At 47.6% G+C, this 24,776-nt stretch overlaps 1 protein-coding gene across 2 annotated transcripts in view; it reads left to right on the forward strand.

Moving 5' to 3' along the window:
- Positions 1 to 24,776, forward strand: part of STK32B (serine/threonine kinase 32B) — a 387,142-nt gene that overhangs the window by 126,387 nt on the left and 235,979 nt on the right. For both annotated transcript variants that reach the window (XM_077878608.1, XM_077878617.1), the window contains exon 3: positions 5,200 to 5,351. In XM_077878608.1, the coding sequence (XP_077734734.1) occupies positions 5,200 to 5,351 (152 nt within the window). The remainder of the gene's footprint in view (positions 1 to 5,199; positions 5,352 to 24,776) is intronic.

Genomic DNA, 24,776 nt, shown 5'->3' on the forward strand with positions numbered 1-24,776 from the left:
TGAAATTTTGGGGTTTGATAGAGAACCAGACAGTATGGCCCCTGCCTTCATGATACTTGGGTTCTGACCATTAGACAATAAACAGGGATTTATAATCCAGTGCATGAAGAAGTGCAAGATTCATAATCCAGCATGTGAAGCAGCATAGGATTCGTAATCCAGTGTGTGAAGCAGCTTGATAAAAATAGGGCTCTGGGAGCCCATTGGGAAGGGTCTAGATATCGACTTAAAGAATAAAGGGAAGCTTCCTAAAGAAAGCAATGAATGGCCAGAGAGTTAGTGGGTGAGGGGGTGGGGAAGGAGGCAAGAAGTGTAGAAGGCGGTATGGTGTATTTGTGTGTGTGCATGTGTGTTTGTATATGTGCATCGTGTGTGTGTGCTCTCTGGTGTGTGCATATGCATGTGTGTGGTGTGTGTGTGTGTGGTGTGTATGCACAGACACATGCATGTCAGAGGTAACATAGGCAAGGAAGGCTTGGAATGCCAAGATACAAACCTTGAATGAAGGGTCCCATTTTCTGAGTCTCATTTTTCTGAACTAGGCAAAGGGACACCTGCCGAGACCACAGCAGAGGTGGGACCGTCCAGTTAGGAAGCTCTCACCATGAAATGTTCCCATATGAAATGTCAAGCATTAAACTCTAACCAACAGATATTGCTCTGCTCACAGAGACTCAGATGGAGAGAACACAGGCCATGGGATTGGGCTAGAATGTGGGGTCCTGGGAGGCACGGATGTTGGGAGCTGAGCGCACTCAATGCCTCCTCCTCCTCCAGGGCTCGGGTTTGGATTCCAGGCATGTCTGTCCATCTCCCACCAGCCCATGTTTACAGGGTGCCTGGGTGGCCCACACGTTGGGCTGGGTTCCATGGAGAGCTGAACGTACTAGACCTGGGAGGGTCCATCCTCACCCCCAAGTGTGAGAGTGTAAGGATCACAGGGGCCCTTGGCCAAGCCGCTCAGCCACAGGTGGATGGCTATGAGGAACATCGACTGCCTGTTTGGCCTCCTTGGGTTGCCATAACTAAGAATCACAGGGTGGGTGGCTTAGAACAGAAGTTTATGTCCCAGCTCTGAAGGCTTGAGGGAGGATCCATGTGTGTGCCTCTCTCCTGGGGGGGTTGCGAGCGATCCTCAGTGTTCCTCGGTCTGTAGACGTGTCATCTCTCCAAGCTCTCCCTGCATGGTCACATCACCCTCTCCTCTATGACTTCTCACTTCTTTTCTCTTATTATGAAGACACTGGTTGGATTTTGAGCCCACTGTCATCCAGAGACATCTCATCTCAAGATTCTTTTTTTTTTTTTTTTACATTTTTATTTATTTATGATAGTCACACAGAGAGAGAGAGAGGCAGAGACATAGGCAGAGGGAGAAGCAGGCTCCATGCACCGGGAGCCCGACGTGGGATTCGATCCTGGGTCTCCAGGATCACGCCCTAGGCCAAAGGCAGGCGCTAAACCACTGCGCCACCCAGGGATCCCTCATCTCAAGATTCTTGATTATATCTATAAAGGTCCTTTATCCTGATAAGGTCACGTTCCCAGGCTCTGGGGGTTAGGAAATGGACACCTCTTGTTGAGAGAACAGCTGCTCAACCAGGAACAAAGCCTGCCTACCCTTCCCCTGCCCTTCCCCTTCTCTCTGGTTTTGTTTATTCCGTTCCCTGCACCTCAGCCACCTGCCTGAGAGAAAGCCTGGGGGTTGCTTCCAAGTGTCCCTACTTCCATGGTTCTGCAATGTGAGGGGCACCAGCCAACCACCCTAGCAGCAAACATTGCCCGGACCAGCCCAGACCCCTCCCCACAGCACCCCTGCCCTTCCTTTAGGTGAATCCTCTACGATGATTATGATGAAGGTCTGGTTATCATAGTAATAGCTGCCATTTGCGGAAGGCCTCTGTCCCAGGAACATTATATGTGCATAATGTCATGGAAGTAAAGAAGACTAGCCTCCGTGCGGCACCATAGCACAACTTCAGAGGCATCCCCTCTGAGGCCCACACAACAGTTCTTGGAGGAAGAACATATCACTCCAGTTTTACTGATGAGCAGACAGGCTCAGAGAGGGTGGATGACTTACCTATGGTCACACAGCCAAGAGCTGGATTATAAGCCCTGGTCAGAATGTCTCTGGAGCCCAGACTTTCTGCATGTCTTTGCTCTTCCAGCAGACGTTCACCTCTACCCAGGGCATTAGATTTACCTTACGTCTCTGTTTCAGCCTCCATCTCCTGGTCAGGTTGATTCAGTTGTTGCTATGAACCTTGCTTGGCCAATGAGGAAGGGAGGCCAGACATAGGTGAGTGGGTCCCACTCTTGGTCAGCAGGAGGACCAAGAGCAGAGCCCAGCTCTCCTGGCCCTAGGTCCAGCCTCCTGAGTTCTGTGTTCTTGAGAAACATGGAGAACCTCTAAGATGCCTTAAAAAAATAGACCCAAGCCCTCAGTTTACCCAGGATGGAGTCAAGGTGCAGCCGCACTCATTTCATCAGTGTTGAGCTGCCAAGGCCCCATCCCTTAACACACCCCCCCTTCATTTGCTTGTGAAACCAAACTTTCAAGCTGCCCCCAACATCCTGTGCCAACTGCCCTTCCCTGCTTTGCCCTGCTAAGTCACACTGCCGAGCTCCATCCAAATCCCCACCTCTCTTTGAAAGCTGGAATTCTAATTGCACTTTGAAGAGCCTTTTGCAGTCCCTCCCGTCCCTGTCTCTGAGCTGCATTGAGTGCCACACTCCCCAAACCCAGGAGGTAAGAGCCACCTCTTGGCACTTTTGCCTGCTATAACGAGGAGGGTCATGGAGGTCTTTAACCACCGGGCCACAGAACTGGGCCTTTGCACGGATGTGAACTAGTCACAGCCTGTGCTTCTGTAGCTGATGCGCTCAGCTGGACTTCAGGGCTCCCGGCCTCTGCTGAACATCTCTTCTGAGAAGTCACAAGAGAAGTAAGAGGGATGGGAAACCCTCCCCACTGTGTGTCGGCCTGCAGGTGTGGGTCTCAGGGACTTGGGTCCAGGCTTCTGGAAGTCTCTCCTGGGATGCCACAAAGCCAGGGTCCCCTGGCTCCTTTTGTACAACACATCTTTGCCTCCAGGTGTTTTAAATTTTCAAGTTCACTGGAAAGGAAGTTCCATGAGCCTTCAGTCTCATCCCAGTGATTTTACTGCCTGCAAGAACATCGTTCTGGAGGGTGCATGAAATGTGCTATTTAAGACCTTAAGATTCAGGATTTTTATCACCCCCTGATATACCGGGCACTTCTGCTTCCTCGGTCTCATGTAATCATTTTAGATCCCCACCCCCACCCCCCAGCCCTGCCGCCTCCAGTGGTCCAGGGTGGGCCTGGCTGACTCAGTTCAGACAGAGCCAGAGACTGGGGAGGCAGAACCAGAGCCTTTCTCCATTGTTTTGTATCTGCCTCCATCACATTCACGGTGTGTCGGAGCTAAAAGGAGTCCGGTTTCCAGCAGAGGAGCCACGTGGCATGCCGGAGAAAATCCGAGCTCCTGAGCTGAGTGCCTAGGCCCGTGGTCTCATCTCTGGCTCCTACCTCGAGTGCACTGTCCTCAGGGAGGAAGCCTGTTGATGGAAAGTGCCTGCTGGGGAGGCAGGGTATGGGTTTGAGTCCAGAGACGTGAGGAGGGTCTACACCTTCCTGGGCCTCTCTCCCTTTATCTGACAAGCGAGGATCATAATAATAGCTAGCTGTACTGGGCTGAATAGTGTCACCCAAAATTCATGTCCTCCTGGAACCTCCAAATGGAGCTTATTTGGAATAGGTCTTTGCAGACATAATTCATTAGGATGGACTCTGAATCCAATGCTAGTGTTCTTAAGAAGGAGATGAAATTTGGGTACAGATGCAGACACACAGAAGAGAGAAGGCCACAAGACGACAAAGGCCGGATGGAAGCCCATGGATGTCAGAGATGCCCAGGGGTGCTGGCTGCCACCAGAAGCCAGAAGAGGCAAGGAAGGACCCTCCCCTACAGCCTCAGGGGAGAGCTGCTGACACTTTGACTTTGCACCGCCAGCTTCTAGAACTGAGAGACAATAGGTGTCTGTTGTAAGCCACCCAGTGTGTGGTTCTGTGTCAGGGAGACCCAGGAAGTAAGGCCAGTACCTCATCCAGTGTTCGGGAAGACTGGCTAATGCAGCCCTCCTTAGGGGTTCCCCTTGCACCACACTCCTTGCTGCATGTCCTTGGGCCGCAGGTGCTCCTCTATACCCCTCCGTTTCCCTGAAAGTCTCTTCCTTTCCCATCGTTCCATTCTTGTGCTGGCGCTCTGGCACTAACTCCTCCAGGGAACCCTCCGTGATAGCCTCCTCCCACCTACCGCTGCTGCTCGGGCAAGGAGGTCACTCCAAAGTCACGCTGTCTGGGTTTGACTCTCCGTCCTGACACTTGGGGTCTTGTGGGACTCTGGGAGCAGTAATGAGTGCACTCAGGGCCACCACGTCCTCATGCTCGAGGGAAGATGAGGCTTTATTCAAGAGGCCCTTGAGCGGACTGTCAGGCAGAGCATTTGCTCAGCACTGGCCTGCAAGAAAGTGCCCGGGATCCAGGAGCTGTCATCATTGCATCACGTTCCCACCCCTGCTCTGCCAGCCCTGAGATTGGGCATCCCCGGGAGCCACTTCTCGGACTTACCCGGAGGAACAGGCAAGGGGGCTGGGGTATAGGCGCTGCTCCTGCCAGCCTTGACTCTCTGGCATCGCTGGTCTGTTGCCTGGGCAGCAAAGTGGGCAGAGAGAGTCCTTGAGCAGAGAGGAGAACAGGGCTGGTGGACAGAGGTGTGTGCGGAGGTGGGGAGGGCCAGGGGACCCCGTGGGCACCATCACCACGGATCTCAGGACTGCGGACATCAGTGAGTTTGTTTTCCTCCTGGTCTGTGCGCTCCTTGAAGGCAGGGCTGCTCCTTCTGTCTCCTTCCCCAGCACTTCGCACACAGCCGGTGCTTCACGTAAATATTTGATAAACAGGTGCATCTGGTCACACTCCTCCATTTTACAGATGCAGACAGGTTGTGGCCTAGCCAGAGCTGCTCCGCTAGCAAGTTCTCAGAACAGAGGCTTAAACCCAGGGGTAGATGTGCAAGGAGGAGCTGACTTCTTTATTATTATTATGGTTATTATTATTATTATTATTATTTGTAATTGTTGGCCTGAATGTTCTCCACTTTGGCTGTTGCTCAGGTATGCATCGTGCAGAAGCGAGACACGAAGAAAATGTACGCAATGAAGTACATGAACAAGCAGAAATGCATCGAGAGGGACGAGGTTCGGAACGTCTTCCGGGAACTGCAGATCATGCAGGGGCTGGAGCACCCTTTCTTGGTCAACCTGTGGTGAGTGACTGCATGCCGGGCCCCATGGCTCTCTCACTGCAAAGAGCCACGTGCAAATCTCACTCTGCTGAGAGGAAGCTTCTCCCTGGTAGAGAGAGAGGAATGAAATTTTCTCTTTTGGATATTTTCTAGAGTTATGTTCCCCGATGGATATTTTGTGGAGTGCATTCTCTCATGAAATCTGGAAGCATCTGCTCACTTTTAATTTTAATTATATTCTCTTACCTGATGAATCACAGTTGAAAATAGATTTTGAAGAGAAGGTTTTCGTATTTCTGAGAAAAACGTGTGGAATGTTTTAACAGCTGCCCAAATAGAAGGGACTTTAGCTTTATATTTTTAATTTTTTTTTAACTTTAGCTTTTTAAAACATACCACCCATAGTGTTGATGGTAAGAATGCCTCAGGATGGCTGCCCAGGATATGCTAAATTCCAAGTTCTGAATCTGGCACACACATCGTGCCATGATCCATGTTCTAGAAGTTTCTCTCCATCCCATCCCTGGCTGTCATCTCTTCTTCAAATTGTTGTGATTATGATTTAGCTGTAAGCTTTTCATCGATATAATGTGTCAGAACAAAAAGTTACTTTTTATTCTTAGTTGATTGAGAGCTTTATCACAAATGAATATTTGATTTTATCAAAACTCTGTGTGTCTATTGGGATGGTATTTTCTCCCTTCTATCAATATGGTTTATTATATTGATTAATTTTTGGATGTTAATACAAACTAGTATGCCTAGTATATTTTCTAATTTTTATTAAAATCTGGTAATATTGTGTTAAGTATTTTTAATGTTTGTATTCATGAGGAATGTTGTTGTATAGTTTTTTTTTGTACATTTTACTGTAGTATCTTTGCCTGGCTTTTATATCAGAGTAATATTGATCTCACAGAATAAATTTATAAGCTGTCCAAAAAAAAAATGCCACCTGCTGATGGTTCCCTGCCCCTGTGCATTTGCAGTGACATCTCCTCATCTTGAAACTTCCACCTGCATCTCCACCCCCTGCCCCCTCCTCTAAAGAAATCCCACACATTCCTTTTATCCAGCTTAGTAGGTATTTGGAGCAGGAGCCTTTCATCACCCATGGGCCAACCGAGTGCCCCTCACTGTCTCCACCTACTCTGGGCTTGACCCACCCAGCACAGCCTTTCCTGCGGTGATCCCAAACCCAAATCATTGGCTTACTTATCTGGCCTTATCAAGGAATCGCTTGCTCCTTGAAGGCAGTAGGGACTGTCTGGTTCTTCATTTTTGGGAGTCTCAGACACAGTCGCAGACATGTCAGAGGAGGTACTTGCTCAGTGTTCTTGGAGCTGGATTTTCTTGAAGGGGACAGAACAGGCTGTTCCAGGAAACAGATTCTGGATGTTTCATTCTGTACCTCAGTTGAGCATCATAAGTGACCCCTGATGAGAAAGTCTAGTCTGGTTCGTGTTCTGTTATGCTACCACCCATTATTTCCATTGCTCTCTACACTCAGAGGCTCTCCGAACACGGGTGATAGAACAAGGGAACATCAGTTGTCCTGCTTGAGAAAACGACAGTATGCCTGGAAACACTGCACACCTGGGCGGTGTCCTGGGGACAGGCCTAACTGTAGGTGACATGCAAGAGCTTGAGTAGCAAGTGCAAGTTCTCCATATCTCCAGGCAGCGATGCACACACTCAAGTTGTTTGTGGGAAATAAACCCTTCTAGGGGACTCCTTAGCATGGACCAAGGGGTCTGGATGCAAGCCCAGACATGTGATGTGTGTTGAAGGAGGGGGTTATGTTGGAGCGGCCCCTCTGAAGGCACCACTTTCCCATGCTGTTTATGGGCTCCAAGACACGAGTTAGTGTCACACACTCATGATTACACAACTGTGCAGGGTAAAGGAGGGAGCTCTCTGCAGTTGTGGGCACCCTGGCATTGCATTTCCATCCATTGTGAGCCAGAGAGGGTGAACAGCTGCTGGATTTTATAGTCACATCTCGAACCGTCACCCATTAATGGCAATAATAATGCCCTGGCTGGGATGCCTGGGTGGCTCAGTCAGTTAAGCGTCCGACTCTTGATTTTGGCACAGGTCATGATCTCAGGGTCATAAGATTGAGCCCTACCTTGGGCTCTGCACTGGGTGTGGAGCCTGCTTGAGATTCTCTCTCTCCCCCTCTGCCTCTCCCTCTAAAAAAAATTAAGCAACTAATGCTGTGACTTACCACCAGCACTGTTAGGAGAATCAGCTGAGGGGGAGAGATATGAAAGCATGTTTTCTGTAAATGAGAATATAGCCTCCTCTAAGAGCTTATCTGTACATGCGTCTGTGAATATGTGATAGTAGACAGATGGGCAGTGAAATGCCCTTCAGCCCGTTGTCTGGACTGAGCACTTCACACGCTATTTGGCTCAGAATTTATACAGCTATTGGGCAGAAAGTTAAACTTGCTGCTGCACAAAGGAGAATCTCTTGGGTTTTATAGCTAAGGGGTCTAGAATTCCCACTGGCTTTGGTCTCTCTGTGTCTCTCTGGCTTTCCCCTGCATTAACCTTGTTTTCAGAGCTGTGGCTCGTGCTGACCACTGCTTGTTCTGACTTCTGCTAGCCAAAGGGTCCCAGCAGAGGACGAAGGGCATGGGGGGCTGCACCTGGCTCGGTCTGTGCCCATTACGAACGCGGTGGGGGAGGGGGACGGGGTGGCCCCCACCTGAGTCTCTGGAAGCCAGAATGAGGAAGGAGATGGAGACCTGTGGAGGGAGACTGGAAACCATAGTGTACCTGCCAGGTGCTCAGAGCCTGCCACCTGTGCTTCCCGTCCACATGCTGCAGCCTCGCTAACAACCCTGCAAGGTGAGGGCTGTGGGCTCCCTTTCTCAGAGAGGGGAAGCAGGGCTCAAAGCAGCTCATTGCCTGCCTGAATCACTTGAACTGTGATTCAAACTCAAGACCATCCCACTGTGCCCTGAGCTTTTCAGTTTTGTAGGAAAATGACCTCTAACATTTACTGATAAGTATCCCTAACTTCTCAGGTCCCCCAACAGCCTTGTTGGTTTCCTGCTGCCATCTGAATATTATTATCCCCAATATACAGATTGGGTAATGGAGTCATACTGTGAGTAAGTGGAGGAGATGGGACCGAAGCCAGGCTGTCTGGGTCAGCCCCTCCCCCACAGCTGCCCTGCAAAGGCCTGGCCCCTGGCCCCTGCACCCTGCAGGGAGACCCTCCTGCTAGGCCTCTGTTTGGCTGCCTCTCTGGCCTCTGCTGGAAGGGAGCATGGAATTGTTTGATGGGTTCATAAGGACACCTCCACTTTGCATTAATTATATGTCAGCTTTTCATCTCATTACAAGGAGGGTGAATTATTGCAGCCTCGGAAATCCTCACCGTGCCCCTTCTTGTTCTGCTCTTTTGCTGACGTGCTCCATAACTGGCAAGGCAAAGGCTGGGCATTGATGATTTGCATGGCAGTTGTGCCTCTGAGGAACGAATGATGTATGCTCCCAAGCACGTGATGATCCAAGTTGTTGTCAAGAGCAATATTTTCACCTATTCTGTGGTGCCGCTGCTTTGCTCTCTAGGGTGGAAGATACTCCAGGCAAAGGGAAACTGGAATGAGAAATCACACCCGGAGAAGGGTGAGGGTGAGGGTAGTGCATTAGCTGGAGCCCTGGAGAGGTAGGAGGGGAGAGGGGGACAAGGGAGAGGTGGGGAGGGGAGGAGAGAGGAGAGGAGGGTAGGAGTAGCAGGGAGGAGAGAGGAGGGGAGGAGGCAGGAGAGAGATGAGGAGGGAGAGGGGGGCAGGAGAGAGGTGGGGAGGGGAGAAGGGACAGGAGAGAGGTGATGGGGACTGTTTCAGCACTGGGGCTGAGTCTGACCTCCTGGGTTCTCATGGCAGCCCTGCTTCTCATGCTGGCGAGGCTGAAAGGGACTGAACTGTGTACCTCCACCCCCCCCCCCAATTTTTGAATCGATGCCCTGTCTTCCAGTGTGACTCTATCTGGAGATAGCCTTCGGGTGATCATTAAGGTGACATGCGGTCATTAGGGTAGGGCCCCAACACAATAGTCTGTGGCTGTGAACATGAAGAGCGTCTCTCTGCCAGGTGGGGACACAGCAAGAAGATGGCCATCTGCAAGCTGGGAGGAGGGTTCTCACCAGCACCTGGCCATGTCCACACATTGCTTGGGGGCTCCCTTCCCCAGAGCTGTGAAGAAATGACCTTCTGTGGTTGACGCCTGCCAGGTCACAGAATATAGAGGCCTTGAGAGTGAATGAATTCTCTTCTCTGTGTCTTGGTTTCCTTCTTTATAAAATGAGAAAAGAAGGATGACTATGCCATTGGGGGGCTGGAAGGACCAGAATGGGGACTACTCAGCAGGTGCCCACAGGGTCTCAGGTGAGAGGCAGCCACTGGTTCGAGGATCAGGGGTGGTGGTGATGCTCTTAGAACTACACTCAGGTGGGCCTCCACTACATGGACAACCCACTCAGTCCCTCTTTCTCATTTTCAAAACCCATTTCCACTTACCAGATTGCCTACATTTACTAGACTAGCTGTTATAATGTGTTTCATTTAAAATTTCTCAGTCACCTCCCCTGCCCATTTGACTAGTCAGGTCACTGTGGGGTAAATACCTGGCAGGAGGGGATGAGGAAAGACAACCTGTAATCATTTTAGACAGCTCTCATAGCGAAGGTGTGTTTCTAGAACCTTCCTGGAGTAGCGATGCACTGAGTCAGGACACAGATCTCTCCACACCACTCTGAGCTGAGACAGAACCACTTCAATTGGAGGCTAACTCTGTTTTAAGTGCTGAGACTTTGACCAAAGCAAACTGTGTAAGGTGTTTAAATGTGGATCTGCTCTGACTGAAGCAGGGGGGACAGGAAGGCATTTGCAGAGGGGGGGGAGGACAGAGACTGGCATCCCCGCCCCCTCCACTCCCTGGAATCTGTGATGAAGGATAAAAGCCCTTTATAATCCCTAGTTCCTGAGCAACCTCATTTCCATAAAAATAATCATCTCTGGCCTTGACTATTGCTAGAGCCTCCTACCTGGCATTTCAACGTTCGGCCACAGCTGTCTATCACCACTCTGCCCTCCCAGGGTGTCCTACTCATTTCGGGCTGCCATCACAGACTCTGATGGATGAAGCAGTGTACACAACAAGATGTAGTTCTCACAGCTCTGGAGGCTGGAAGTGATGGTCAGGATGCCAGCATGGTAGGGTCTGGTGAGGGCCTTCTTCCTGGCGTGCTGGTCTTCTAGCTGGGTCCTCTTGATGGGGCTATGGGGAGAAAGAGCTCTCTCTCTCTCCTTCCTTCTTAAAAGGGCACTAATCTTATCATGAGGGCTCCAACTGATAACCTACTTCTCACCCAAAGGCTCCATCTCCAAATACCATAACACTAGGGACTGAGGTTTCAACATACCACCTTTGGTGGAGGAAAACACAAATATTTAGGCCATAGCACAGGGCAAATCTTCCCAAAGGGCAAACCTGAGGTCACCATTTCTCTGTATAGACCCCAACGATGGTGTACCCAAACCCACAGACTTAACACCTCTCCCTGATCAGGCGTCTGACACTATGCCAGCCTCTCCCGCTGACACCACCCTCTGCTACCATCTTGTTCCACTCTTGTTGCAGCCAAACCAACCCACTGGTTGTAGACACCTGTAATTCATCTTGCTGTTTTCATTTATCTGGGCCTTTGCAAATGCTGTTTCTCCTTCCCGGAACACTGCGAGAACTTCTGCTTACCCTCCCGAAAAGGTCCATTCATTAAATAAGTATGTACTGGGGAATGGGCCACACCTTATTCATCTCTGCATTCCCAGATTCTGATGTTCAGAAAGTTCGTGCATCCATTGCCAAGGGCTGACATGCGATATGGCAAACATGGTGCCAGCATCGGTGACAGAACAATGAGAAAGAGTCACTCTCTTGTCTTCACAGAGCTTGTAGGTGAGAGAGGACAGACGTTAAGCCAACAGTCAACGTGCTCCCCTGCTCTCTTCCTTACAACTTGAGAAGCCAGTGTCCTTTGGGGTCCTGGGATAACTTAAAAAATATAGATTATTAATGTCCCCCATGTCCTGGGGGTCAGGCGATATCCTGGTCCATCCTGGACACACAGATGTTAAATGCTCATGGAGTTTTCCTAGTAAGTAACTTCTTAAGGCTCCATCACCATGGAAACTGCCTTAAGAAAGGGGGCATGAGGTGATGCCGTCTTATCCAGGATCCTTTTCACAAACTTCACTATTCTAGATTTGTTAACATCACTTGTAACTTCGGCTTGGGCTTTCAAGATGACAGGTTTCCCAAATGTTATTTTTAAGTGCCATACATTTGTTATTCCTAAGGGGACAGGGTTGGGGTCGTTCCTGTGGATTACAGGAAGACCCAGGGTGTGTTCTGACGTCCAGAGGATGGGCACTGGATTATGGAAAGGGCTGGGTGAGGAGACAGAGGTCATGCTGTACAAACATAGGGTGCATGGAGGGTGGAGCTGGGTCCGGGGCCTGGGCCCTGGTGTATCAGACAATCACTGTGGGTAGATGGAGGATCCTGTAATCAATCAGGAAAGACATGAGATTTGCCTAAGGTCACAGGGAAGAGCAGATGGACCTTGCACCTGCCAGCGGTCTTTGGGGTACCCTGCTCTCCCCACCATCTGACCCAATATGACACCTTCTTGTGCCCATTTCTCTGACTGCTCCTCATATTTACCATGTGTTTTTCTGTAACTGTCCTTGGTCTGTGGGGAGTTATAAAATTCATCCCGCACTTCTTCAATGCCTGATGATATTAGTAACACCACTCTTTATGGATCACCTGCAGTGCGTGGCTCTTTTCCTATCATATCTTGATTGATCCTCAGAAACATCTTTTGGGATGGATGTTACTATCCCTAGTTTCCAGTTGGAGAAACCGAGGACCAGGGAGCTAAATAATTTGTGCAAAGCTACATAGCTAGCAGGAGGAAGCTTTGGGATTGGAAGCAATAATAGCAGTAAAGAAATCCTTAGCAACCTGTGTCGCAGTGGAAAGAGAGCAAGCCCTGAATTGTTGAGTTAGCTGATTTCCATGTCAGGGTATGTATGCTCTGGACAGATGTTTGTGTCTTCTCCAAATTCAGATGTTGAAGCGTAACCCCCAATGGGATGATATCAGGAGACGAGGCCTTTGGGAGATAATGAGGTCATGGGGGTGGGGCTCTCATGAATGGGATTGGTGCCTTTATAGCAGAGGAGCCACAGAGCTCCCTTCCCCATCTGCCATGTGAGGACGTCATAAAAAGAGTCATCTATGGGCCAGAAAACTGATGCTTGCCAGACACCAAATCTGTCTGTGGCTTGAACTTCTTGGCTCTAGGACTGTGATAAAGAAATTTCTGCTGTTTATAAGTCCCTCATCTATGGGATTCTATTGTAGCTGACCCAACGGACTAAGACGTAGTTGATTCAATCTGACAGCATGATGTCAACCAGCTTGCAAAATTTCTGAAAATTTAGCACTTCTCATGAGCCCCATATAAGCCAGCTCCAGCACAACCTTGACAGTCCCAGATCTAGCAACAAAGCCTTTGCTGTCTCTAAATCCAACCTCTGTGAGCCAGGACCAGAGTAGGGGGTGTGTAAGCCTCCCAGACTTGACCATGAGCCAGTGATGAGCTCTGCTCACAAGGAAAGAGATACTTCGAGAGGAATGGGAAGAGGATGTGGTGCCTGTACACTGAACAAGAAATTGGAAAATGGGAAATGTCCTTCCCTTCCCGGGATGGTGTTCTTGGAAGCCCTCAGTTTCCTCATCTACAGAATGGGAGCAGTAGCTCCCTCCCTTCTGTGCTTTTGTGAAGGCCAAAGCTAATGAGATCCAGTGGATGGAAGCCCTGTGGAAATGATCATTTGCTGGGGAGCTACCTTACTATACTTCCTTCTGATAAAAACTGAAATATGGCTAATGACCTGTAAATTCTTTGAGCAGTTTATATGCGTAAAACTGCTGGTGGGAGGCGGAGAGCCTGGTTATGCCTGTGAGGACCACAGACAAAGCTGGTGGATGCTCAACGACCTGGCAATTTTGTGTTAAGCTCACGTCCCAAAGAGACACAAACATTGCATTGGAATGTAATACATTTTAATGGGGAGTACTTACCTGCTGTAGTGAGCTTAATTAAATTGGAAGTTGCAGCGCCCTTGTTCCTCAAGTTTTTAGAAATCACATGGCAGCCTCCCTGATATTCTTCTGCCAGCCAGGCACCCACCCCCACCCACCCCTCGTCCCCACCCCCACCCAGGTCTCCGCTCTTGGCTTCCCTCTGCTGGGATAACCTCCTCTGGACACCTGCAGGCACATCCCTTCACTTCCCTCAGGTCTTGATCAAATGTGACCTCCTACTTGAGTCTCCAACCACCCAATTCAAAACCCCTGCCCCGGCTGTCCCTAGTCCACTAGCTCTCTTCCTTGCTTTATTTGCTAGGGCATATTTCACCTTACAACACACGATCCCTATTATGTATTTATCTTGCTTATTTTCTGTGTCTGCCTCACACATGTGAAGGAGGCTGGCTCCACACACCAGGGGCGGGGACTCGCTCCACACACCAGGGGCGGGGACTCCAGCCTGCATTTTTCACCACTCTGTTCCCAGTGCCCACACATGTGTCTTGACATCCAGTAGATGTTCAGTTCATACTTGTTGAGTAAATGTCCCCCAGAAATTATATACAGAGAGCGATATGTGGCCAGCCCCCTTGGTTTTTCCCTCATGCTGACTCACTGTCACCTGGAAATCAAAACCAAAGGTGAACCCTCTAGGCCTTGAAACCCAATAGAATTATTTTGCTAATCTGTGCTTTGGCTGAACAAGTGGTGATTTTCTGATCCAGAATAAGTTTGTGAAGCTAAGGAAGGAAAGTGACCTTTTCTATTCTGATGGCTAACGGTGGTGCGGATTCTGATAGCTAACGTTTATGAAGCACCTGCTGGGTACCTGGCATTGTGCTAAGTGCTTCGCGTGAATTATTCACTTTTCACCAGGGCCCTGTCCAGCAGGCACTCTGCTGCTCCATTTTGCACAGGTCACTAAGGCAGAGGGAGGCTCAGTGGCCTGTAAATGAATGGGCTGTACATTGGACTAGCATTATGTGTGTGCTCTGCCCCCTGGTGCCACATGCCACACTGCCTTTGGGGTCATGAGTTCATTCCCTCAGCACGTTTATGATGCACCTGTTCCATGCCAGCCACTGTCCTGGGTGCTGACAATAACGTGCAGAGCGAGATAGACATGGCCTCACCTGCATGGAACATCCCCTTTCCCAGTCGAGGTAGGGAGACAGGCAAAAATCAAATAATTATACAAGTGTGTATAATTAAAGATTCTGGCAAGTTCTGAGAGGGAAGCTCAGCAAACTCTGGGACTGAGAAGTCAGGGGGAACTTGCCATCCCTTTGTGGCATCAGGGACACTCCCAAAGAAGCAGCGCCTTTTGGGTGTCATGGCACTGAAGGCTCATGGCAGCTCCCCATGGCAGATATTGTTACAGATGCAGCAGCTGAGTGGTTCATTGTGCAGAGCTCATCATTAGTAGGGGCTGGAGCTGGGATTCATGCCCTGCTTATCTGACTCCAGAGCCTATACTTTCTAGAACATGGCACAGCCATCATTTTTCTAGCTGATTCCATAAAATTGCTTAACATTGTGATGGAATTTCAGAGGGAAAACAGACCTGCTGTTGGAATCTTACCCACTAACTGGAAATTTGATGCTGTCCTCCAGGCTACTATTTTCTCAGCCATGGATTGAAAGCCTTCGACTCTGCCCACTGGTTTTCCCTTGGTTTCCGCAGAGCCCTGGGGAGTCCAGGAAGTTCTTTAGGGGTCACTGGGGATGATGGGGTTGAATGTGTAGGTGCCAGGCCTCCGTCCTACTGCTTTCTACATTCCCTACTTGATATGTTAGTATTTTTTAAAATATTTTATTTATTTACTCATGAGAGACACAGAGAGAGAGGCAGAGACACAGGTAGAGAGAGAAGCAGGCTCCATGCAGGGATCCCGACGTGGGACTCGATCCAGGACTCCAGGATCACACCCTGAGCCAAAGGCAGACACTCAACCACTGACACTGAGCCACCCAGGGGTCCCAGTGTTTTACCTTTAGTTTCATTTAAGGAAGGGATTTTTTCTGCTTACCCATTTGACAGCCAGGAGCCTAGATTGTATCTCCTGCTTTGTATCTCCTGCTTTGAGGCTGAGATTTGACAATGCACAGGCTGCTGTGAATTGAGGACTGGGCCCAAGCACAGCTAGCTTTGATAAGTAGAAAGGCATGACCCAGACTATGTGATCAAATTAAAAAAAAAAGAATAGGTTTAATGAAAATAAATCTCAATTTATAAAATCCAAGGTGTCACATTAATGGTTAAAGAGTGTTGTGTCCCACACCCATGCTAAGGGCCGTGCCCCAGGCCAGTGGTAGACGCCACAAGAGACAGGAAGGCACCACTGTGCAAGCTTCCCACTTGACCAGCAGCTTCCCGGTGCCCAAGAAGTCAAGAAGTATGTCCAGCTAGTGGAGAACAGAAAACATATTGCAGTAAATGTCTGCTCTCAGGAAAGCATGCTCACTGATAAATGGCCCCTGGTGCTTCTGCTTACAGAAGAGAGAACACTTACAGCAGCGACAGTAAATGACAATATCAGTTTAAAAGCCACATTGCCCATAAAGGGCAGGGATTTACAAGGTCTTACATCCAAAATGGTGGCATTTTCTTAGAACACCCATCACCAGGAACCCCAGTGATGCTTCCTGCTGTTGAATCCCCAGCCAGACCTCTACTCTGCACACTTGCTGGGGACCATCCTGTCTTCACATTCCCCTATAACATGGCAGCCTGGTCCCAGGGCCCTGGAAGGTCAAGGTCGAGCACCTTTGTAGCTGAGCACTCCACCTTCCTGATTGACCCTGTTCCCCACCCTTACATTTCCTACCTGGTTGCCCCTGAAGAAGCTATGCCCACAGCCACTGCCCTTTCCAAGTCTCTGGCTATGCCTCCTTGGGTCACAGGTATGTGGAGGTTGGAGGATCCCTTCCCAGGACTCTGTGGGCCTCTGTGCTTCCTGACCTCCTCAGTGCTGTTGGACCTTGCTCTCTGCTTGTGTTACTTCACCTCTACAAGACTGCACCTCATTCACCCTGCCTGCCTCCCAGCCCCTTCCCTCTAGTAGATCATGGGCCTTTGTTCACGCAAAGGAGAAAGGATGAGTGCAGTGATTCGTTTGGTCTGTGGGTGATGCGACAGGGCAGTGGAGGATGGAGTTATCTCCCTAGGGAGATCGGTATTTTGACCCCTGTCCATGTGACAGCTGTGCAAGAAGGGATTTCAGGAAGTCTGCTGACTCCAAAGTCAAATGTATTTGCTGGATTGTTGGCACACTGGACTGCAAACTTACAAAGGCTGCCACATTCAGAAAGCTTCATCCTTCAGAGCCATGCCCGCTGAGCACCACCCCCCCAGAAGCAGAAATCCTGCCTGCAGCATGGGGCTTGTGTTCTTGGGGCCCCGCAGTTCTTCCATCTGGGCATCTTGAAAGAGGGTCTACAGCTTGTTCGTTCATGAGAGGCAGTCCCAGACCATCAGCTTCATGTAGCTCTGGGCTTTCTCCACCATGCTGCCCTCTTTTATTTATAAGGCGTGGTGCCTTCCTGTCTCTGATGTTAGCATGTTGCATGTTGGCTCATTTCTTCATAGACTTTTTTCAGAATGCTTAAAGGACTCAAAACAGTATTAAGCTTATGTAGCCACTTGATAATATGTTGGTTATGTTGAATTGGATGTTTGCACCAAATCCATGGCTTAGGGCATGGTAGATTCTCAAGAGGTTGTAGAGAAAAGAGGGAAGAAAGTGTGGGAGGAAGAGAGAAGCTTCCTGTCCTCCCTCGTGGGTCTTTGAGGGCAGGGACCATGCCTTCTCCTGTCTTCATCCGTAGCTCCTAGCACAGTACCACACACTGCACGCATGATAAATCACCCCCTGCAACATGCTGAGTTTAATATGCAACATATGTGCCAGAGCAATAGAACAATGCACTTAAATGCTTTTTGCTCTCAGAAATCCTTCTCAGCTTTTGTTTTTAATTATTTTCTCCACCATTCATTACAGAATTGCATTTTTTTTTGATTGGCAGGACATGCACTTTTGATTTGCCACGATGTTCTGCAAGATAGGTCTGAGGCCATTTGCTCACACTAAAGAGGGAAATGGAGCGTTTATAAAGCATATTTCTACTAGATTATGTTACTTCAGTCCTTCAGCTGCTGTCTCCCTTCCCCCACATCCTCCTTCCTATGCCAACAACCTGGTATTGCTCAGGCTCATTTCAACCAGTAAAACAGTTGGTCAAGTGACCCTGCAAAATGATTATCCACTTTCTAGATGACAGTTGATTCTGTGAGGTCATGGAGAAGGAAGCTGGAGAGGCCTTGCCGTCCCTCATGGTCACATGCACACCACCTTTCTATCTGAGCACCCCACCTTCGTAGCTAAGCACTCCACCTTCGTAGCTGAGCACCCCACCTTCCTAGCTGAGCACCCCACCTTCATAGCTGAGCACACTGCCTTCCTAGCTGAGCACTCCACCTTCGTAGCTGAGCACTGCACCTTCCTAGCTGAGCACTCCACCTCGTAGCTGAGGACCCCACCTTCCTAACTGAGCACCCCACCTTCGTAGCTGAGCACACCACTTTCATAGCTGAGCACACCTCCTTCCTAGCTGAGCACTCCACCTTCCTAGCTGAGCATTCCACTTTCGTAGATGACCACACCACCTTCCTGGCTGAGCACCCCACCTTTGTAACTGAGCACTCCACCTTTGTATCTGCATGTTACAGATTTAAAATTTTTATATCAACTCGGTTTCTTATGTAAGTGAATATGATCTTAAAACCTTGGTATTATCCCCTCTAAGTAAAAAAATAGTTTCCATTGTCTTAAATAGAAGGCAACCCTAAGAATATATACGAAGAAACTTATACAGTGCCTTAAATTCTAGCTAAGTATTGTTGTCTGCTGAGGTTGTGAACTTGAGACCAGGTCTTTCATTGTTCAAAATGGAGTTGGGTGGGTAGTGGGAGAGTGTTGAAGACAGGCCAGCATCAAAGCAAGACTTTCTCCTTGTTAAAATTAGGATGACAGTGCAGTAGGAATGGGACCTTCCCATTCCTACCAACTCCAACAAGAGTGGCCTTCTTGTTCTGCATTCGATGGCCTTCAGTGCCATGACAAAGGCACCAGGATACTGTCATTGGAAGCACCTGATATACACAGCCCACAACCCCAGGGACGCTGACACTAAGAGCCTACTGTGGGCTGGGTGCCACCCTGCAAGGGTCTTACTCTTTCTTTTCCCCCCATCCCTCTCTGTTCTTTCTTTCCTTCCTTTCCCACCCTATAGTCTTATTTTTAAAATTACTTAAAGCCACTGACAGAAATTTTTAAAAACTCAAGACAAGATAAAGTCTTACTGAGTGAGAAAACACAAAAAAGAACTCATGTGGGGAATGTAGGGACTGAAAGCATAGCGGGGACTTAGTCCAAGTGCAGATAAGCATGCTGCTCCACTGCACGGGGTCAGGGTGAGGAGCAGCATTACTCTTGATTACAATTGTCTGCAACACCCATGGTGATGGTGGGGGCCAAGGCAGATGTGCTTTCCCCTTTCCCCCCTTCTAACCTCTAGGGAAGCAGCAGGCACCCAGTCTGTTAGGACCTCATTTGGTTTCTTCCCATGAACAAGTAGGCTTGAGAAGTGAGTCTTACCCTCAGGTTCTTGGTCCCAAGAGCCATGCCAGGTCAGGACTTACAAATTCAGATGCTTGCAGGTGCAGATAGGTGAGATGAATGAAGGAATTGGGTGCAAGGGGCATTAGGGAGTGGTGGGGGAGTGTGTCAAGCAGAAAGCTTATTGAGCCTTGTTGCACTTGTTGCATTACCACCCTGTGGGAATAATACAGGGTGGAGCTGGTAGGGGGTGCCCAGCTCCATAGATCACCTGCTGTCTGGGATTGACCCTTGTCATCACTGGTCTTCCTCTTGGTCTCACTGAGCTATGAGGCACAGAGATAGGTAGACTGACCAGTGGTTTTCAGGCTGAACCCTATGGGCCCCTTTGGTTGCTGGAGGGAGAGGGAGAATGTGCAGGGGAAAGATTCCTGTGTTGCTGTCCTTTCTCTCTCTCTCTAACTGCCCTGTATCCTTTTCTTCAGAGCATTCATCACCATCATTAATTATCCTGTTTATTTATCTGCTCCATTGTCTATTTCCTCCTTCAAAATGAATGCATTGTTTCTCAGCCACTAGAACTTGGTCATGAAGAATTCATTCCGGAAATGTCTGTAGAATGAATGAATGAATGATTGATTGAAGAGTGAACAGATTCTACTTTACCAATGGTTAGTTACATCTCTTAATGAGTTCCTTTGTTTGATTGCATCAATAACATTTGTCCTTTAATTCCTGGTTTCCTGTTTTTTTTAATCTTTGGAATCGATTTTTAATTTTATTAGATGCCCTTTGAAGAATTACTAAGATGCTCAGATGTTTGGTTTTCTTGACTTAGAAGTATGGTTAACTGTAGTATTAAATTTACCAACAATGTGTCGTCCCACCTGGGGTAAGTCCCGCCGTGTGGTGTTCATGGTAGAACATGTGTTGTTGTTTCCCAGAAAATAAGGGTGACAATAATAGCAATATCTAAAATACACTGCACTCTTGCTGTGTGTCAGTTTGTCTTTCAGGTGGTTGACATGTGCTATTCTGTGTTACCCTAAGCACCTCTCATGGTGGACTATTCCTACTTTCCAGAGTGGGAACCTCACGAAATTTAGGCATAATGAGGGCATGGTGCCCCACAACGGCAACCTCAAAGTTAGCTAGTGTGATGATTACAAAACTTTGTGTCTCTGATTACGCTTAAAATATTAATTCCTAGAAGTCAAAAGGTGTTTGGAATATACTGCAAAATTGCATTTTAGAATGTGACCAATTGTTAAGCAATCTGTGGGAATGGCCTCTTTCACTTCCTTCTCTGGGGCAAATTGGATGATAGGTTCTAATTGTTTTAGTACACATTGTCTTTGATTACCAATAAGACTGATCTTTTTAAGAAGATTATTGATTATTCCTTTTTTTAAAAAGATTTGTTTATTTGAGAGAGAGCACTCGAGGATGTGGCAGTCGGGGGCAGAGGGAGAGGGAGAGAGAGAATCCCAGGCAGATTCCACACTCAGCACAGAGCCCGACATGGGGCTTGATCCCACAACCCTGAGATCATGACCTGAGCCTAAATCAAGAGTTGAATGCTTAACAGACTGAGCCACCCAGGTGCCCCTCAGTAAAGGCTCTCTGTATGAATATTTGAGTTGGGGCCTGCAGGATAAGTAGAAGAAAGCATTGAACTTCACCTTGTGGGGGAATGATCAGTTTGGCAGGAGTAAGGGGTCAGAATGAGCCCCACACTCCTACCCCAACATGATCAGCACCATGGTCCACATTTCATCCTGACAGTCAGGGAATGGTGACATTGTACTCCATCCTAAAGAAGAGGCAGGATTTCAGGAGCAGGAAAGAGGAAGCAGGAAGCCCTAGGCAGAGAGACAATGCGAGCACAGGTGCAAGAGTTTGGCCTTCACAGCATCTGTACACACCATGTCCTCACGTGGCCTTTAGGTGGAGTGGGTTGTGTGGGAGACACAATGGCAGATCTTGGTGTCAGGCTGGTTTGACATTCCTGCTGTGCACAGTGTTGATACAGAGGTAGTTAATCCTGCTTTCCTTCCTAATTATGCACTTTTGTATGAGGTGCAGTGAGAGGGAAAATCAGCCTAAACCACTCTTGACAATTTCCATTTTGTCCACACCCTCGAGGTCTGTACTGGGAGTAATGAGATTTCTCATGAACCATGATCTAGTTACAGGTTTTGTGTCTGGATGTTAATCTTGAAAGAGTGTTGGGCCTATGGAGATCCTTTATGGGGCAGTAGAATTCAGTTTGGTGGAGTGGGCTGCCCTTCTCTACCCCAGGCCCAGCTAAAGTCAGGGGCATGCAATGAGTGTCATTTTATTTAAGGATGCAAGGTGGTTGTTTGTACAGAAAGAGTCCTAGTGAGGCAGGTCTGTGTACATCAACACTATGCAGAAAGTAGAAAGCCTAATAAGGTGTAGACAGGAGCAGTACCATGGGGACCTATTTTAATGAATATATTAAGTGTTTGTCATTAGCATATCTTTGTTGCTATGTGACCATGCACCTTGAATATTTGAAAACCAATCACTAGTCTATGTGGTTTTGTGAACTGGTGCTTCCAATCCTGCTTACATTATACATTAACTCCACCTCCAATCTTGTTTATGGTATAAATCAGCTCTTCAAATGCTCCATTTTGCCTCTCTGAATTACTGCATGTTCCAAATTAGTGGAGCCTGCTATAATAAGATTTTATTCCACTCCTTTAAATTAAATTTTCTCCTCACTTATCTTTGGTTTTCCAACCTGACTAGGCTTTACAATGTTATTAAGTTAGTTAACATCACGTGGTGTGCCACAAGTGCTGGACTCCTTGAAGCTAAGCTCCGACATCCGGTGATTTTAGACAGTTGTCCAGGTGTTTGCCTGCGCTGTTCCAATTCCCTGAATTCCTCCTACACCTGTACACTTGGTGAGCTCCTTTTTGTATCACAAAGCACTGCCCACTGCTCTTCTGTGAAGACTTCCCTGACTCCACCTGAGAATGATGCCTTTTTTGAAGTTAGTGCTTGGAAAAATATTTGCTTTTTTTTTTTGAGGAGCTGGAATGCTTCCTTATTTCGATAATGGAAATTGTGTGTCTGGCTGTGTCATCCTCTCCTCTCTGATTGAAAGGAAGCTCAGAACTAAACCACTTTGGAGAGGCCACATGGCACTATGAGAATAGAGAAACCTAGACAGGCAGGGCTGAACTTGAGTTCCAGGTCACTGGCTATAGGATGGTCTGTTGAGACTCAGTGTATCATCTGTAAAATGGAACTAATGTCTAGGTCTTAGATTTTATTTTATTTTATTTATTTATTTTTTTATTTTTTATTGGTGTTCAATTTACTAACATACAGAATAACACCCAGTGCCCGTCACCCATTCACTCCCACCTCCCGCCCTCCTCCCCTTCTACCACCCCTAGTTCGTTTCCCAGAGTTAGCAGTCTTTACGTTCTGTCTCCCTTTCTGATATTTCCCACACATTTCTTCTCCCTTCCCTTATTTTCCCTTTCACTATTTTTTATATTCCCCAAATGAATGAGAACATATAATGTTTGTCCTTCTCCGACTGACTTACTTCACTCAGCATAATACCCTCCAGTTCCATCCACGTTGAAGCAAATGGTGGGTATTTGTCATTTCTAATAGCTGAGTAATATTCCATTGTATACATAAACCACATCTTCTTTATCCATTCATCTTTCGTTGGACACCGAGGCTCCTTCCACAGTTTGGCTATCGTGGCCATTGCTGCTATAAACATCGGGGTGCAGGTGTCCCGGCGTTTCATTGCATTTGTGTCTTTGGGGTAAATCCCCAACAGTGCAATTGCTGGGTCGTAGGGCAGGTATATTTTTAACTGTTTGAGGAACCTCCACACAGTTTTCCAGAGTGGCTGCACCAGTTCACATTCCCACCAACAGTGTAAGAGGGTTCCCTTTTCTCCGCATCCTCTCCAACATTTGTTGTTTCCTGCCTTGTTAATTTTCCCCATTCTCACTGGTGTGAGGTGGTATCTCATTGTAGTTTTGATTTGTATTTCCCTGATGGCAAGTGATGCAGAGCATTTTCTCATATGCATGTTGGCCATGTCTATGTCTTCCTCTGTGAGATTTCTGTTCATGTCTTTTACCCATTTCATGATTGGATTGTTTGTTTCTTTGGTGTTGAGTTTAATAAGTTCTTTATAGATCTTGGAAACTAGCCCTTTATCTGATATGTCATTTGCAAATATCTTCTCCCATTCTGTAGGTTGTCTTTGAGTTTTGTTGACTGTATCCTTTGCTGTGCAAAAGCTTCTTATCTTGATGAAGTCCTAATAGTTCATTTTTGCTTTTGTTTCTTTTGCCTTCGTGGATGTATCTTGCAAGAAGTTACTATGGCCGAGTTCAAAAAGGGTGTTGCCTGTGTTCTTCTCTAGGATTTTGATGGAATCTTGTCTCACATTTAGATCTTTCATCCATTTTGAGTTTATCTTTGTGTATGGTGAAAGAGAGTGGTCTAGTTTCATTCTTCTGCATGTGGATGTCCAATTTTCCCAGCACCATTTATTTAAAAACTTACATTTAAAATCTAAGATCTCTTCAATAAATAGGTCTTAGATTTTAAATGTAAGTTTTTAAATGATGCAATGCTTGAGCTCTTGACACAATAAACAACATTCATTCTTCAATGTTTGTGTTCATTATCTGCTTTGTTTTGGTCTGCATTCTTCTGATCTGCTTTTTAAAATTGTCTTGCTTTCTACCTGGCATTAAAAATTCCTTGGTCCTAAATCTCTTTCTATTTTTATCATTCTGTTTTCTATATTTATATTGTAAGCTACCTAACCTCACCTGTGAAACTGGCCGAGATACACTGAAATAAGCTATTCTATTTTTAAAGTGCTTGCAGTTGTCCCACGCAATTTGTGAAGGAGTCATGGTGCCCTGGTCCTCCCACACTGCTCTTCTCCTCCAGCATTGAAGCAGTGATGAAGCGGTCCACAGGGATACTGAGCCAGATGGGCGAGTGCTACTTTATTAATATATTGGCAGAACCTCCACACCTCATTGCATGATTCTGCCAAAAGCAGGTTTGCAAAGTTTGTCTCTGACTTGAGGCCAAAAACTGAGACTTCTTCCTCTTGCTCATCTAGATCCAGGGATTTATAAACTCAGAAGTAGCTGCAAAAATAGGAAGAGTCATGGTGAGCAGCCCCTGAATATACTTACCCAGGCAGCCCCTCTGAACACCAGATCATTGAGGTGGCTTTACCACCTATGGATGCTGCAACCCCGGTCAGTGGGGTTTCAACTGACCAGAGTCTAGGCATCAGTGAGTTGAAAGGTGATTCTTTTTTTATTAAATTCAATTAGCCAATATAAAGTACATACTTAGTTTCAGGTGTAGTGTGCAATGATTTGTCAGTTGCTTACGACACCCAGTTCTCATCACATCATGCATCCTTCTTCATGCTCATCACCCAGTTACCCCATCCCCCAACCCACCACCCCTCCAGCAACCTTCAGTTTGATTTCCAGAGTTAAGTGTCTCTCATGGTTTGTTTCCTTCTCTGATATTTTCCCATTCAGTTTTCCATCCCTTCCCTTATGGTCCCCTGCACTATTTCCTATATTCTGCATATGAGTGAA

The sequence above is a fragment of the Canis aureus genome, chromosome 2, assembly GCF_053574225.1.
Source record: "Canis aureus isolate CA01 chromosome 2, VMU_Caureus_v.1.0, whole genome shotgun sequence".
NCBI lineage: Eukaryota > Metazoa > Chordata > Mammalia > Carnivora > Canidae > Canis > Canis aureus.